The sequence below is a fragment of the Tenrec ecaudatus genome, chromosome 2, assembly GCF_050624435.1.
Source record: "Tenrec ecaudatus isolate mTenEca1 chromosome 2, mTenEca1.hap1, whole genome shotgun sequence".
Taxonomy (NCBI): domain Eukaryota; kingdom Metazoa; phylum Chordata; class Mammalia; order Afrosoricida; family Tenrecidae; genus Tenrec; species Tenrec ecaudatus.
Genome location: NC_134531.1, coordinates 288,756,638 through 288,771,890, shown reverse-complemented (window position 1 = coordinate 288,771,890; position 15,253 = coordinate 288,756,638). Strand labels below are relative to the sequence as shown.

Sequence of the window (15,253 nt, the reverse complement as noted above, 5' to 3'; positions counted from 1 at the left end):
GACAGTGTACTACTTTATTCTTGGGGTAGCAAAGGCTGCCTGTCCTGTAAGAATTGTGTTGGGAAACAGCCCACCCATCCACACTGCATCCTCAAGTAACCTCGCCCCATCACAGTTCTTTTCCTGCCGTAAAGACAGAACATTTGAAAGCTGTCTGCATTGAGCCCTCCTAGGATGCCATCTGCCTTTCTGACATGGTGTAAACAGAAGAGAGCAAGGTTCTCTGGGGAGGGATTGGAGAGGGACGTACCTTCAGGAATGGACAAGGAGCTAAAAGGCGATGGAAGTTTTTTAAGCTGCTTCATATAGACAGGATATATCAGGAAACTAGTTTTACATTTAGATTTTTATTTCTATATACCCACCAAACCAAAAAAACCTCTCACTGGGTCAATGCCAACTCATAGCCACCCTCCAAGACAGGGTAGAACTGCCCCTGTGAGTTCCCAAGGCAGTAACTCTTTAAGGGAGTAGTAGAAAGCCCATTTTTCTCCCAGAGTGACTGGTGATTTTGAACTGTTGACCTTGCAATTACCAGCCCAACTTAGAACCACGGCACCACCAGAGCACCACAGATATAAACAAAGCAAAAACATCGGAAGCAGGAAGCCTTGAAATGCCGAGGTGGACATACCCACAACTGAGCCAGAAAGGAAAGAGCTATTTCCTGTGCACCATCCCTAGTCCTCACCCAACCCTCAAGTCAAATCAGGTTTCTGTAAACTTCATTATTCAAAGTCTTCAATTCCGGTAACATAATATTCAGCTTTTCCAGGACTGACCAGCCTCAGTCAAGGAATGGCACCTAATTTTTCATCGTGGTCCCTGGCTTATAGTTGAAGCCAGTAAGTGTTTGTTCATTAAATGACACAACGCTGCAGTGAATGCCGATGGAACCGCAAACTCCCCCGTGCAGCATTGCTCTGCTGCAGCTCCTCGGTCCAAGCGCTACTTCCAGCTCTCAGCAGCTCCACGGAAACAGCAGCACCTTGAGCAGCTTGCTCACGGCTGAAAGGCAATAAGCATCTAAATTCCCATTAAAGCAAAAATGTCATCAATATCATCTGTCTCCTTCATAGTTCCTGATGTATTATGTCTGTCCACTTGGATCACTGTCCGGGAACCAATTTTATTTTCAGTGCTTCCTGTAAGATTTCGATCATTTTGTTTCTCCTTAGTTCCACCAAGGGTTGAAGCTTTATTGTTTAAGAGTTGCGTACTGTGAGGGTACAGCCCAGCTCTGTTAGCTGCAAGGTGTGAGAGTCTTTGTTTCACACTGGTACCTGTGGCCCCCTTCGGAGTCCCTGGAGGAACCTGCTGAATTTCCTTTAAAAGGCTTGGCTGCAGTGTTCTCTGTGGTTTCCTTTGTCTCCGTAAAAATTTATTCTGTGATCTTCTCGGTCTCAGATGATGCTTTGAAGTTTTGTTACCTGAGCCACGAAGCAAGCAGTTGCAAATAGATGTCTTTATGCACTCTAATTTCTTTGGCAAGCTTGAGAGGAGAGAAATGAAAAACGAGTTTGTTAAGATGCAGGAAAACATTCTCAAGCTCTTTTGTCTCCTTTCTAATTCTACCAACTGCCAACTGAACAGAAAAGCACAGTGTATGTTCAAGGCCTATGACTGGATTATAACAAATTACGGATACACTACACAGAACACTGCTTGTGTTCCTGTGGAACCTGTCCATGTACCGAGGCAGCGGCTGTTCTAATAGGATAAGATCAAGAAAGGTATGCCTCAGCGTTGTATCCTTTTGATCTGTATGCTGAGCAATACCCTGAGAAGCTGGACTGTATGAAAAGCAGCATTAGACGGGGGACCCGTTGACAAACAAGTGCTGATGACAACCTCACGTGCTGTCATCGGAAGGCTCGAAGACCAAAGAGTATACCTTCAGTAGTGATTACAACACAACATAAAGAGAAACGGAATCCTTACTACTGGAGCCAATAGCAACCCCAGGACAAACAGAAAGGACTGAAAAGGATTTGGTTAGACTCGGAGTCACCAACGCCCTTGGAAGCAGCAGTCAAGAAACCAAACCATGTGCTGCACTGGACAGATCTGCTGCAAAAGGCCTCTTTAAAATGTTGAAAGACAAAGCTTTAAAGTGCATAAAAACAGCACTTTGAGGACCCAGGTGTACCTGACCCAGGCCGTGGTACTTTTTTCAATCCCCTCACGTGCATGTGAAAGCTGGGCAATAAAGACAGACAACCACAGAGGAATCGATATGTTTGAATTACGGTGTTGACATACCATAATTAGGCTGCCCAAAGAACCAACTAATCTAAAAAGAAGTACAGCGAGAATACTTCTTAGAAACAAGGATGTTGAGACTTGTTTCTAGGATCATGCACTTGGACACATCTCTGGAGGGCGCAGGGAACGTACTTGGTAAAGCAGAATAACTGAGTCACTTCCAACTCAGAGCAACCCTATATGGGTGCCATCAGGCCGCCTTGGTGCAGTAGAACCCTCAGCAAGATGGCTTAGCAAAGCTGCTACAGCCAAAGGCCCTAGCAGAATGTCAGAGGGCGCCGCACTACAGTGTGGCCAGGACTTGGAATTGCCCTGGTCGCCCAGAACAAGAGGCCTGTGTACAATCCCAAAATCACCACGAGGAACATGGAAATAGGAGTTTCAACATAAAACTGGTTGGATCAAGCCCTGTGACTCAGGTTGTAGGCAGAGAGTCCAGTCCCATTATGCTACCAATGTAAAGAAAGTAACTACAACGGCCTAGGGAGGATGCCGAGCAATGGAATCGCTCAGCACTTCAGTGCCTAACGGAATCCAGCCCAAGGTTTCACAGATGGTGGAATCTCTGTACTAATTTGGTGTTGTGGCAGGTGGCTGATAAAAAAAGAACAGGTGAAGAAAGAGAAGGCAGGACTTTCCCTGACAAACTGACAGCCTTCCGTTACCCTAATTCTGACAGCATATCTTCATATTTGGAAATTCAGAACTCAAGCATCTGATAGTTCTGAATTTTGCATCTGGCCAGGTGCCCTGGGACGGGCACAACAGCACCTCACAGGGCTGCCTCCCCACATGGGATCAGCAGATTGGAAGGTTAGTATTTCGGGAGGACTCTCAGCCCCTCCACACTTCCCCACTAACTGTTTTAAGCAGATAGGAAACCGAGGAAGACCATTATAATGTAAATCACGACCTCACTTGAAAAATTTTAAGTACCGTATATACATTGAGATTATACATTTTTTATGCTGAAAAAGCCCCCCCAGTTTGTTGTAGTAAAATTAGGTGCCTCAGCTTATACTCAAGTATATATGGTACCTTTCAGCTGAATGTAAAGAGGTGGAATTTTTAAAAAAGCAAGTCCTGAACTGAGTTCTAGATCTCAAATTTGAGCACATGGAACAAAACTTTCCCATTCTTCATCTAGAAAATGCAGTTCTGCTACCCATCCAGTTTAGTGTGGACATCAAGTCTGCTGCAAAATGTACTATAAATGCCATGTATTTCTGAAACGTATTACTGCGCAGCATGAAAGAACACTTTTTAAGGGGTACAGAAAAATGTTTACCCAAGTAAACACATTTGTTAACTTTCCCATTATCGTTTAATCATTCTAACCTCTGCCTCACCCGATGCTGACAGTAAGGCCAATATTGAGCAGAAAGCCTCTCTGTCCCAGGCTGAGCTTCCACAGAGAAGAAATCCTGTTCAGAGGGCTGCAGACCAGCAGCTGTCTCCAGTGGGAAAACCTCCCCAAATCATGCATCCCTCGAATACTCGACATCTGCCCTGATTTTTAATCAAAACTTGTTCTAAAACCCTCACTACCCAGATGGTGGTCTTCTAAAGTGGGCATATCTTTTCCAAGACTCTTTAAAAAGAAAGCTTAATAGATTTTGGGCAGTTAGAGCGGTTCACTGACACCCATTAGAAAGCCCTGAGCAGGTGTATGATACCTATATCCGCAGTCCAGAACTGACGGTGGATGCGCAGGTAATTTCCTAAGGGGTACTTCTGTGAAAGACTGGCCAGAACGACTGCCTCCCTGAAGGTCAGTAGGGGCCTGGATGCCCATCCATGAGTGACAATGTCCCCACGGGCAGCTACTCTTTTTCCAAGAAAAAGGATAAAAGTCTAAAGTCTCTCCACGTGGTGCTTCATGCAATGCTGGCTCACAATCAGACAGCCACCTTTATGCAGTTCTGGGAATGTGAGAATCGCAGGGAAAGAATCGACAGGAGAGGCTGCTGTGAGCATGACTGCTGGCCTCAGTCCTGGCAGGTAGGCTGGCATGAGCCCTCACAGGAAGCAGCACCCTGCATCCAGCTGCCCTGACACTCATAGCAAATGCCATTCCTCCCCCACCCCCACTCCTACCAAGCAGGAGCCTTGGGAGGACTATGTCAGTGGTCATCCCGGCACAGTAGACATTCCTGAAGTGTTCTGAATAAACAGCTGGAATGGCAAGGATCATGATAATTCATGACCTGATTTCACTTTCTTCCTCACTATGATGGGCACCTTTGTCCTGACAAAACCAAAAAGGGCTGCAGTTGGGGTAGACCCCACCCTTAGCCGTCGTCCGGCTGCTGGGCAGACATCCTGTTTTACAGAAAAGCGACCGGGGTGTATACATGTCTGCCTCGATGACAAAAGAAAAAACATAGGACTCCACTCTTTGTGGTCTACCTACCTGAACCCTTGAGCCTCCACATGTTTCAGCCGGTGACTTTTAAGAAGTTTGTTGCCCAGAAAGGTGGCCTGAGCTCTGAGTTTGTTGCTCCTGCACCACACAACCGCCAACTGGATTTCTTCGCAAAGTTGCCCGAAAGTCTCAGCCTCTCGGAGGCTTTGCACCAACCGTTTGGCACAGGGACTGGGTTCCGTCACTTTCAGCGGAGAATGCCTGGTGCCCTTTACGTTGGCCTGAGGATGTTTCCACTCAAAGCCGGTCTCCTGAAACACGAACAGTGAGAATAATATTTCAAACATGACAGTAATGTGTTAACATAGAGCCAGAAAAAGCCAGACTCACACGACTAGCAAAGCCGGAAAGCAAGCAGTGTTTACAAGCAAGAACTTAGTAAAAAGCCTTCTTCAACTCACTTAAGTTTCTTTGTGTCTTAAAAGATTTAGTTTCATTCCACTTTTTCTAACACAAGTTTTGTCTGTGTTCTTCCCTGTGTACTAGGAAAGGCCCCGCTGCAAATGAATTCAATTTTATACAGATTTAATATAAGTGGCTTAACCTCCTTAGCTAGCTTGCCCTCTTCCAAATTGTTCAGCTCCCCCCAAAATGTAGAACACCAATGAGATCTATCAAGTGAATATTTGGTGATAGGAAGAGAAATTTGCTCAAACAGAAAGTGAGCTATTAGTGCTAATAAAAATGTGGCTATGATTAGTCATGAAGAAAAGAGATCTGATCAGTCAGCTTCAGACCAGCTGCCCGAGGAGCAGACGGCCAGGTGACAGAACGGCCAGGTGACAGAGGTGACACAAGTTCCAAGGGTCACAAAGAGGCACAGTTCTCTCGAGGCAGGCAACTGAGGATTTCATGTTTGAGCCTGGTGTGATGGCACAGAACAGAGACAATGAGACCAGACTGCTGGGGGGCTGAGGAAGCTTCTTGATCTTTCAATGCCTCAGTTTCCTCACCAGCAATATGGAAACATCAATAATACCTACCTCATGGCCTTTTCTGAGAAATATAAGCATTGATCTATAGAAAGCATTCAGAACGCTTGGCACAGAGTAATTGCAACGTGAGTATCAGCTATTATTACTCCTTTATCTGGAACTTATGAATTAAACAGGATATGCTAGAAGGAGTCCTTATAAGAGTTCAACAAAGTACCCTGGCTTATTAAATATGCCTAAGAATTCATAAATAGAAGGGATGACATAACCCACAAAGGAAATGAATAAAACGTTTGAGAAGATAGATTTTAAGCGTAACAGAAGCTGAGCATGTGTCCGATGTACCTCTTAGGTCCGGACAACAGAATTTAGACATTCTCAGTAATGAGAGAAATTGTGTTAAATCCAGAACCCCGACAGGAAGAACGGACTAGAAGTCTCATGAAAAAGGACAAGGATGACGACATCGATGCTCTCTAAAAACAACGAAGTGCTCCCCTACTGCACTCACCGTTGAACACGTGGCGTGCCTTATAACTGGCACAGCCCTACAGAGAACATACTGTAATTAGGAGAGACAGGCCAAGAGAAGCCCAGGGGCTTGTGCAAGGTGACCCAGCTAGGACAAGCCAGTTAGGCCTCACCGTTTCTGGGTGACGGCAAAGCCCATACACTTAAGTTGCAGTGCAAGCCACACTTCCACTAGGTCCCCAGGGGCCACTTCCCAATTCTAGAGAAATTTTTCTAAAACTTCTCTGAAGGCATTCAATTAACTGGACCCATTAAAATCCCATGAAATCACCTATGTTCCTTCAGAACCAAACACTGAGGACTAAGAAGGCACTCGGCTCAGAGCAAGGAATAAAAAGGATTCAAATCCTATCATAAGTAAGTGACAAGTGTAACCCACTTACTGATGGCCTAGTGGGTTACACTACAAGGTCAGCAGTTCAAGCCCACTAGCCGCTTCATGGAGAAAGATAGGGCTTTCTACTCTCGTCAAGATTTACAGCCTAGGAAACTCACGGGAGCAGTTTGACTGTCTTACAGGGCCTCCATGAGTCTAAATCAACCCAATAGCAGTGGATTCACTTTGTGTTTGGTTGTTTTACAGGTCAGTGGCATCCACACTACAAATGGATAAGCTCTATTAAAATAAGCCAGACCAACCTGTGCAGTTTTTTGTTTCAGCTGTCTGCAGAAGGCTCTCACATCAAATGCTGATGATTCTTCTGTAGAGGGAAAAGACCCCAAACACAAAAATTTAGGAATGCTCTTCTAAATGTACGACAAACTCCTAAATGCTTATAAGCATTTTTGGACAACGACGATAAAAGGGAAACCAAGAAAGCAAAGAACTAAAAAGACCCAGACCCAAAGAAACCACTGTAAATTCTCAAGCAGAGACAGCAGGTATTCTTGTACCTCTCCAAAGATCATCACTGTGGGCGACCACTGATTCTCCCTCGCGCACAGGATGACACAGACAGCCCAATAGCTTCTACTAGAGTGTGTGTGCACGTCAAAGCAACTCACCTTTGCAGACTTTCTTACTCTTCACTGGCTGCCCAAGATCCACAGAATAGTCTACATTGCTCTTCAGCGGTGTGACGTTCTTCCTAATTCTAAGTAAGGCTTCTTCAATGGGCAATGGTGATTGTTGCTCTTTTGTTAGAAATAGTTTATTCAGCAATCTAGTTACTCCTTTAGCTGCAAACGGTGTAGGCTTTGCCCTCTTACAGACGTCAAAATACGGCTGTCCTAAAAAGTCTGCAATCTCAGGAGGAAACGTGAAATCCTGAAAGTAAGGCATTGGTTGAATCCGGGAGATTTCTTGTAGCAGTCCAAACAATGGCTCGTACAACGACATGAGTCTTTTTAAAACCCCTTTATAGAGAACCCTACAGAAAGAAAGAAAGGTTCTCAGTTAGCCAGTAATTACAATTTACAAAGTCACCATAACAGAGTCCACGCTGAAAATCAATGCCCACTACTCCTGCTTTTATATATAGCTAGAAAGTACTAAAATATGAATCTGTAAGACGACAGATTTGTTTAACTCAAAAAGAAAACTCCAAGTATAAAATCTTACTGAAATTTTTTAAAAGTGAAAAAAGTACTACACAAAGAAATGGTTCAACGCATGCACATCAAAATCGTACATGTGGTTATGGTATCTGTGTGGGGTGAGATTTCCGACAAATTTCAGGTTCTGCACATTCTATACTTCTGAATTTCTTACATGCATGTAACTTTTTAAAATAGATGGAACTTTAGAGGATGAAGGTTTGACATTTAAAAACCCCTGATTGGGCAATATTGTTACATCAGGTTACAAATAAGCAAGCTGATTGAAGAAACACTCACTACCAGGAGGCCAGGCCCACTCACAGCGGCCAGATGGGGCAGGGGAGACCTGCCCCTGTGAGCTTCAGGGACTCTACCTTTTCACACTTTCTTTCTCTCAAGGAGTTGCGACGGTTTCGAACTGCTGGCCTTCCGGTTGCAGCTCAACTCAATAACTACGCCACAAGGTCTCCCGAGAGGGGAAAAGAGGCCTCCAATGTGTAGGGGGCACTAAGCTGGGAGCAGGTTAGAGCGATGGTCAAACTGCACTAATGTCACTGAGCTGCGTGTGTGAGGAAGTGGCACATGTTGCCACATGGGTATTCCTCGCAATTAAAAAGAATTCCCCACAAAGGAAACAGGTCAGCTGCTTCTCCAAAAGCAGAACTGTCACTCATCTTCCTCCTGCCCCTGCCCAGCTTTCTCCCTGGAACATCAGAGCTTTCCATCCTACTTCAATGGCCCCACACAGGTCTCATTACAAAATATGGGCAGGTTCTGAGTCTAAGGACCCATCCGGTCAGGGTCACGAGATAGAGCATAGCATGCAAGAGGTCTGTTTAGTGTTCAAGTCTTGCTAGTGTTCTTGGCATCAACTCAACCAGGCTCCAGGGGAGTGAGGCTGCAGGGGAAGGAAAGATGGGAAAGCACATGCACAAGGTCAAATCCGAAACCTCATGGCGGAAATCACCACGTGCACAGCCAGCCCAGCAACGCCACCAACGGTCCGGCTGCTGTGGGATCACTGCCACTGAGTCCCCCTTGAAAACTACTCATGAGAAGCCGAGGCGGACGGAGGCAGAGGTCTGAGAAAGAATAAAGGATCTGAAGGACGTATACATACCACAACCTGCTCACCAGCGCCACCATCACAAGGTTTAAAATAATGAACTCGTGCACACCAAGATGCTTCACAGTCAGGCTGGAGAATCGAGTGAAGGCCAGCAAGCAAAACCAAAGTAATTTTGTTCCATGAGCGTTGTTTACAAGAGAACACATTGGAAACAAAAGCAAGATTCTGGAAGTATGAAAGCCTTAGACGTGTTCTACACTCAATAACAGAAATTCAGTAATATTTGCTCTACCATCTCTCCTGTTATTACATTTCTATTAAGTTTCTACGGTTTCGGTTCTAAGAGTAATCATTTCAAATGACTAAAGCTCTTAGGTGACTCGACCTTACGGTCCCACTTATATGGCCTGCCTATACCCTTTTCAAAAAAATTACTCAGCACTCCGAGGCAATTAAAAATATGTATCCTATAACCTACAACTCACTAAGTCTGACTCATAATGAAGAACTGTCTCTGAGTTCCCAAGTTTGTAACTTTATATTGGAAGTAGGAAACCTCATCTCTCCCATCTGATGGTTTTGAATCGCTGACCTTGTAGTTAGCAGCTCAACGTGTAACCAATGCAGGATTGTGTAGGCATGTTTTTGAAGTTTCCCAACCCCTACCCCATCATTCCAGTACCCCCAGGGGGCAGCATTGCCCACTTTGAGAAACACTGGGCTGACAGACAATTCTGGGAAAGAGGTGGCCAAGAAGCTAACTTTCAAGAACTGTCCAAAAGCACTATCTCCCACAAACTTCTCCCTTCAAAGAGAAATAGTAAGAAATACACCCACACAATTCCCGGTCAAGGAAGACGCTCAAATGGATTCAAGGATACAGGAATGTCTTGCAACAACAGTCCAGCAAGCGAAGTAACAGCTTACAGGCTCCCAACACCTTCATCAACACCCCTTCGACCACTGGCTGGCTGGGGATGACACACTCTTTGGCAGAGACAGGCTGATGTCCACTGGACAAGAACAGAAAGGTATTATTACTTCATCTTGAAATACAATGTGTTTGTGTATCACTTTTCAAATGCAGACTTGCTTTACAATCAGATTGCGAACTCCCAAAAACTCACTGCCACTGAGTCAATTCCGATTCACAGTGACCTTCTAGGGCAGGGTACAACTGTCCCTGTGAGTTTCCGAGACTGTAACTCTATGGGAGGTGAAAGCCCGTCTTTCTCCCTTGGGGTGGCTGGTGGTCCAAGACCAATTCGATGCCACAGGGCTCTCAATATGTGATGGTTATGCTCAACAACAACCACGAGAGGCTTCACTGTAGTCCACTGAGGCCAAGATTTCCATGCCCCTCCAGTCTCTGGCACAAGCCAGTGGGTGGATATTTATTTCCCCAGGTACCAAGTAGCCTTCCTTAAAACTGGACCTGGTTAGCGGAGGTACGTTCCACCTCCCAGGGAGATCACAAGACATCAAGTTCCCTGCCTACCACTTCACAAGGCAGCCAGATCACTTACCTGGACGAGAACAGCGCCGAGAGATCTTCAATTGAACCCTCCAAATCCATGGTTTTCAAACGTTTTAAACACTGCTCAACCTGGAAGAGCAAGTGCAGCACACGTTCACACGTATATAATGCAAATGGGGTTACAAATGTGACTGAGAAGGCAGAGCGAGATCCAGATCCTCAACACATTCTCCACCCGGAGTGAAGAAACTCAAAGCTCTGTTCCAAGAGGCCCAATTTTGTGTATTAAATATTTCATGAATCCACTTTACACTTACATAACCAATTACCCTAATGTTCTACTGATCCCACAATAAAGTCACTACACGTTTGTTATGGTTTCAGAATTTTGACTGTGCTTGGGAAACTACTTCCCAATGGCTACCATTTGCTCAAATTATCATATATCTGTGCCCTGGAGAAAACAAAAAGGATAGTGAGTCAAGACAGACTAATAAGGGCCCTATAGGACCTGCCCCATTGGGTTTTCAAGGCTGTAAATCTTCAAGGAAGCAGGCAGCCTCGTCTTTCTCCCCTGGAGCAGCAGGTGGGTTCAAACTGTGGAACCTCTGGTTTACCGTTGAGCATGTAACCACTGTGCCAGCAGGGCTCCTGAACTACTGTGTATTTTTTTCAGTTACAAAAAGCTATTTAGTCACCAGAAACAAGACTAAGAAACAACTAATATCATATTTTCTTTCTTTTTTTTAAGCGAAATGTTTTCAGGAATAAATGAAAATCTCCAGGTAACTGTGACCTGAAGGAATGCAAATCATAGAGCTGTCCTACAAAATAGTAAGTGGCAGACTTAAACACGGACTTTCTCCTCACCTGTTTGAGGGCCAAGTGGGGCTTGTGGCGGCCCATTCTGTGGTGATTGCTGTAAATGACTGCGCACAACACATCTGTCTCTGCGTCCAGGGCTGGGCTCTGCAGCAACCGGGTGACGAGGCAGCACTCTTTAATGGCAGCTGCAACGCAACGGCCTACCCAGAGATTTTAATAAGACAGTACATATTTCTATAGCAAGTACATAAAAGACACTGAAAGAAGCATCTTTCCTTCTGTGGAAGGGAGAGAATGAAATAACAAAAGCAACCCCAACTGTGAGCACATAATTATTCTGAGGAGATGAAAAATTGGAAAATGACAGAAAATCATTGCGATAAGATTTGCTGAACAAGAAAGTATTCCTCCATCACATTTTATCATAATTGTAACCATCGTTAGATGAAACCTTGGCAGTCATTTGGTATACAATTAGTTAGCACCCTGCAGGTTGTAAATAGCAAGAATAGATAAACTCATACTCTTAAAAAACAAAACCAAACTCCCTGCCATCCTATCGTACTACTACCCTCATGTTTCCAGGCGGTAAATCTTTATGGGAGCAGCAAGCCTCATCTTTCACCCTCAGTGGGCTGGTGGGTTCCAACACCCTGACATTAACAACTTAAGGCCTAACCTATTATGCTGACAGAGTTCCTTCTCAAAAGAAAGAAAATACCCACTACCCAGAGTGACCCTAAGGGGCAGGGAAGACTGTCCCTGTGAGTTTACGACCCTGTAACTTTACAAAGCCTCAGCTTTCTCCAACAGAGCAAATTGATAACCTTGCATTAGCAGCCTCAAGTGTAACCACACCACCACCAGGGCTCCGACCCAGGTCAACTTATACTTGTAAAAGTCCATGCTAAATACTTGGATACTGGTTTTGAGTTAGATACCGTGTTTCCCCGAAAGTAAGACATCCCCCCAAAATAAGACCTACTTAGTTTTGCCTCTCCCTGAAATATAAGGCATCCTCCCGAAAATAAGACCTCCCAGAAAATAAGCGCCCCCCCCCACCAAGCTACTGTAACTCTGGGCTTTGGACGGTAGCAGCAGGCACCACCGTGCAGCTCACTGGTGGCTGCAGCGCACCCAGAGCAGACAGGAAGTGCACGGTCTCTTTTAATAAACAATGAACAATAAATGTATATCGTATTCTTCTTCATGGAAAAATATGATAACCCCTGAAAATAAGACCTAGCACATCTTTGGGTGCAAATATTAATATAAGACACGGTCTTATTTTCGGAGAAACAGGGTAAGAATATCTTTAGAAAAATCGACCATAGAGTCGTGTCCTCTATGGCTCTCAGCCAGCCCTGGCGGGAGTGGTTAAAACAACACCGTGCTAACCCAAAAGTGATCTGGAGAAAAATGTAGTAGTCGGCTTCCTGCAGATTACCGCCTTGGAACCCCTTTAGGACACTTCTACTGACTCTTTAGTCTGTCTTGGGGGGTAGCCAGAGGAGGGCAGAAAGTTTCTGTTGTTTTCATGTAGAGCTTGGTAAGGAAGTCATGAACAGAGGAATAGGAAAGATTAATCTGAACACTACATCCATCGGGCTGATGGACTAGAAGATTCATAGGAAGGGTTCCAGGTAGTTGGTATTAAAATTAGCTTCTGGCTCTTGAGTACTTCTTTCCCAGGTCAGGCAGTGTCCCATCTGCTTCACCCATAACAAGAATCCGTTCCTCCAACAAAGTGGGCCCCCCTTTGGTCCCCATTTGAAAATGGGCAAACCAAAGCAGGTTAAATAACTCCCTCCACACTCCAGCAAAGGGGAAAAGTCAAGTTCAAGTCCAGCGCCAAGCCAACTACTGCTCCCACAGTCTAACAAAAGCAATACCACCAAACAGGGGTCCTAAATGACATCATTACACTCCCAACACCACGGACGGGTAGGAAGAACTAGATCCATAGAGATGTCACAAGATAGCGATTGAAGACCAACTCGGTCCGGTGACCAGAGTACATTCCCAGGCAGCACTATTCCCTCCTAACTTTGGGCGCCTCTTTCATCCCACAGCGCAGGGCTGGGCTTTTATCCGTCACCGGCCCGGCCCAGTCTAAGCCTCACGGCGGCAGCGGAATACGAGGTAAGCAACGGACCAGAGCAACGAAGCAGGAGGCTCGAGGAGCCCACCAGGGAAACCTGCCCAGCCCGCGTCACCGCGCGCGCCCCAGCGCCCCACTGACCCAGGAAGCCCCGCCCCCCGCGCGCCAGAAGGCCCCGCCTCACCGCGCGCGCCCCAGCGCCCCACGGACCCAGGAAGCCCCGCCCCCCGGCCCACGAGCGCCAGAAGGCCCCGCCTCACCGCGCGCGCCCCAGCGCCCCACGGACCCAGGAAGCCCCGCCCCCCGGCCCACGAGCGCCAGAAGGCCCCGCCTCACCGCGCGCGCCCCAGCGCCCCACGGACCCAGGAAGCCCCGCCCCCGGCCCACGTGCGCCGAAAGGCTCCGCCTCACCGCGCGCGCCCCAGCGCCCCACGGACCCAGGAAGCCCCGCCCCCGGCCCACGTGCGCCGAAAGGCTCCGCCTCACCGCGCGCGCCCCAGCGCCCCACGGACCCAGGAAGCCCCGCCCCCCGGCCCACGAGCGCCAGAAGGCCCCGCCTCACCGCGCGCGCCCCAGCGCCCCACGGACCCAGGAAGCCCCGCCCCCGGCCCAAGTGCGCCGGAAGGCCCCGCCTCACCGCGCGCGCCCCAGCGCCCCACGGACCCAGGAAGCCCCGCCCCCGGCCCACGTGCGCCTCCCGCGCCGGAAGGCCGCCCGCGCAAACGTCTGCCGTCCCTGCGGCCGCCGCTTCCCCGCTGGAGCCCCCAACTCACACAGGGCCGGACCAGGGTCCTGCACGGTCACTGCGGTGCGGCTCCCGGCTCTGGGAATCTTCACGCGGTTCCACGGCTCCGGCCCCGGGCGCCCGGCAGCCATCTTGAGAGCCGGGGGAGGGAACTGAGAAAGCCGGAAGTGGGCGGGGAAGAGGGACGAGGAAGCGACGGGAAGCCACCTTGGACAGAGGTAGGGGCGGGGCCGGCTGGAAGGGGGCGGGTAAGAGGGAGGGGGCTTCCGGAAAGAGGCAGAGGCGTGACCGGTGGTAAGGGGGCGGGTAAGAGGGAGGGGCTTCCGGAGGCCGCCTTCACAAACCACACCCACTGCCGGATTTGGACTCAAGGTACCGGACTGGGACGGAATGTGGCTGAGTATACATTCCTCTGTGCGTTGGGGAGACTGTAACGCTGTAGGAGAACAGAAAGCCTCATCTTTCTCTTGCTGAGCAACTGGTGGTTTCGAACTGCTGCCCCTGCAATCATCAGTGCAAAATGTATGCCACCCGGCCTCTTTGGAAACCATCTGGTGCCTAACATTCATTATTCAACTACTGCTAGCAGGCGGGACTGGAAAAGATCCAACCACTGGCCTGAGCGTCGGAGTCGCGAGGGTTGTGGTTGCGGTCAGTTGCCCTCTAATCATTAGTAATGAATCCCGACTCTTGACGACAGCATGCTTTGCTCCGCAGGGTTGTTTGAGCCCGCACCTGTCAGAATTGACAGAACCTGTCTGTTCTATGGGCTAGTGCTTCGAGGCGCCTCCAAGTGGATGGTTTTTCAACTAGAAATGGAGTGCCTCGCCATTTGTACCAGTCAGGGACCCCAGCCCCAGGGGAGTGCTTTGGGACTGTTTAATGGAATCGAATCAGGATTCTGCTTTCCATCCTGCCTCCCTCCCCACTTCCCTTCCTTTCTTCTCTCCCCCTCTCTCCTTCCCACCTTTCCTTCCTTCCTTAAGCTTCTACATATATAATTCTCGGGCACAGATAAGTTTGAGACTACTCTCAAGAATTTTACACCGAGGCCAGAGTTGAATTAGTGCATGCACCTCCAACTCCGCCTTAGACTCCAGGGGAAAGGAGGAAATAAAGGAAAGAGGGCTTAGGCAAACTGTAAGCTGGAACGAAAGGAAAGAGTGACTATCCAAGTAAGTCAAAGACGACCCCTCCATGTCTAGAATGACAGCACAAACGCATCCAATCCGCTTGAAGCTTGTGTGACTCCATCACCCGCACTCCTGATCAGTGTTCAAGAGGAAATGCTATCCCAAGGCCCGCCGCTCCCGCCTGCCTCATTTACCTCAGAAATAGCTG

General features: G+C 47.7%; 1 protein-coding gene across 1 annotated transcript; it reads right to left on the bottom strand.

Moving 5' to 3' along the window:
* Positions 1–331: 331 nt before the first annotated feature.
* Positions 332–14,064, bottom strand: RMP64 (ribonuclease MRP subunit p64). The gene is made up of 9 exons (XM_075542527.1): positions 13,941–14,064; positions 11,112–11,266; positions 10,291–10,370; positions 9,646–9,777; positions 8,816–8,893; positions 7,162–7,526; positions 6,796–6,857; positions 4,679–4,941; positions 332–1,492 (listed from the first exon to the last, which is right to left on the bottom strand). The coding sequence occupies exons 1-9, from the start codon at positions 14,041–14,043 to the stop codon at positions 1,027–1,029; spliced, it is 1,704 nt and encodes a 567-aa protein (XP_075398642.1). The 5' UTR covers positions 14,044–14,064; the 3' UTR covers positions 332–1,026.
* Between the last annotated feature and the right edge of the window lie 1,189 nt (positions 14,065–15,253).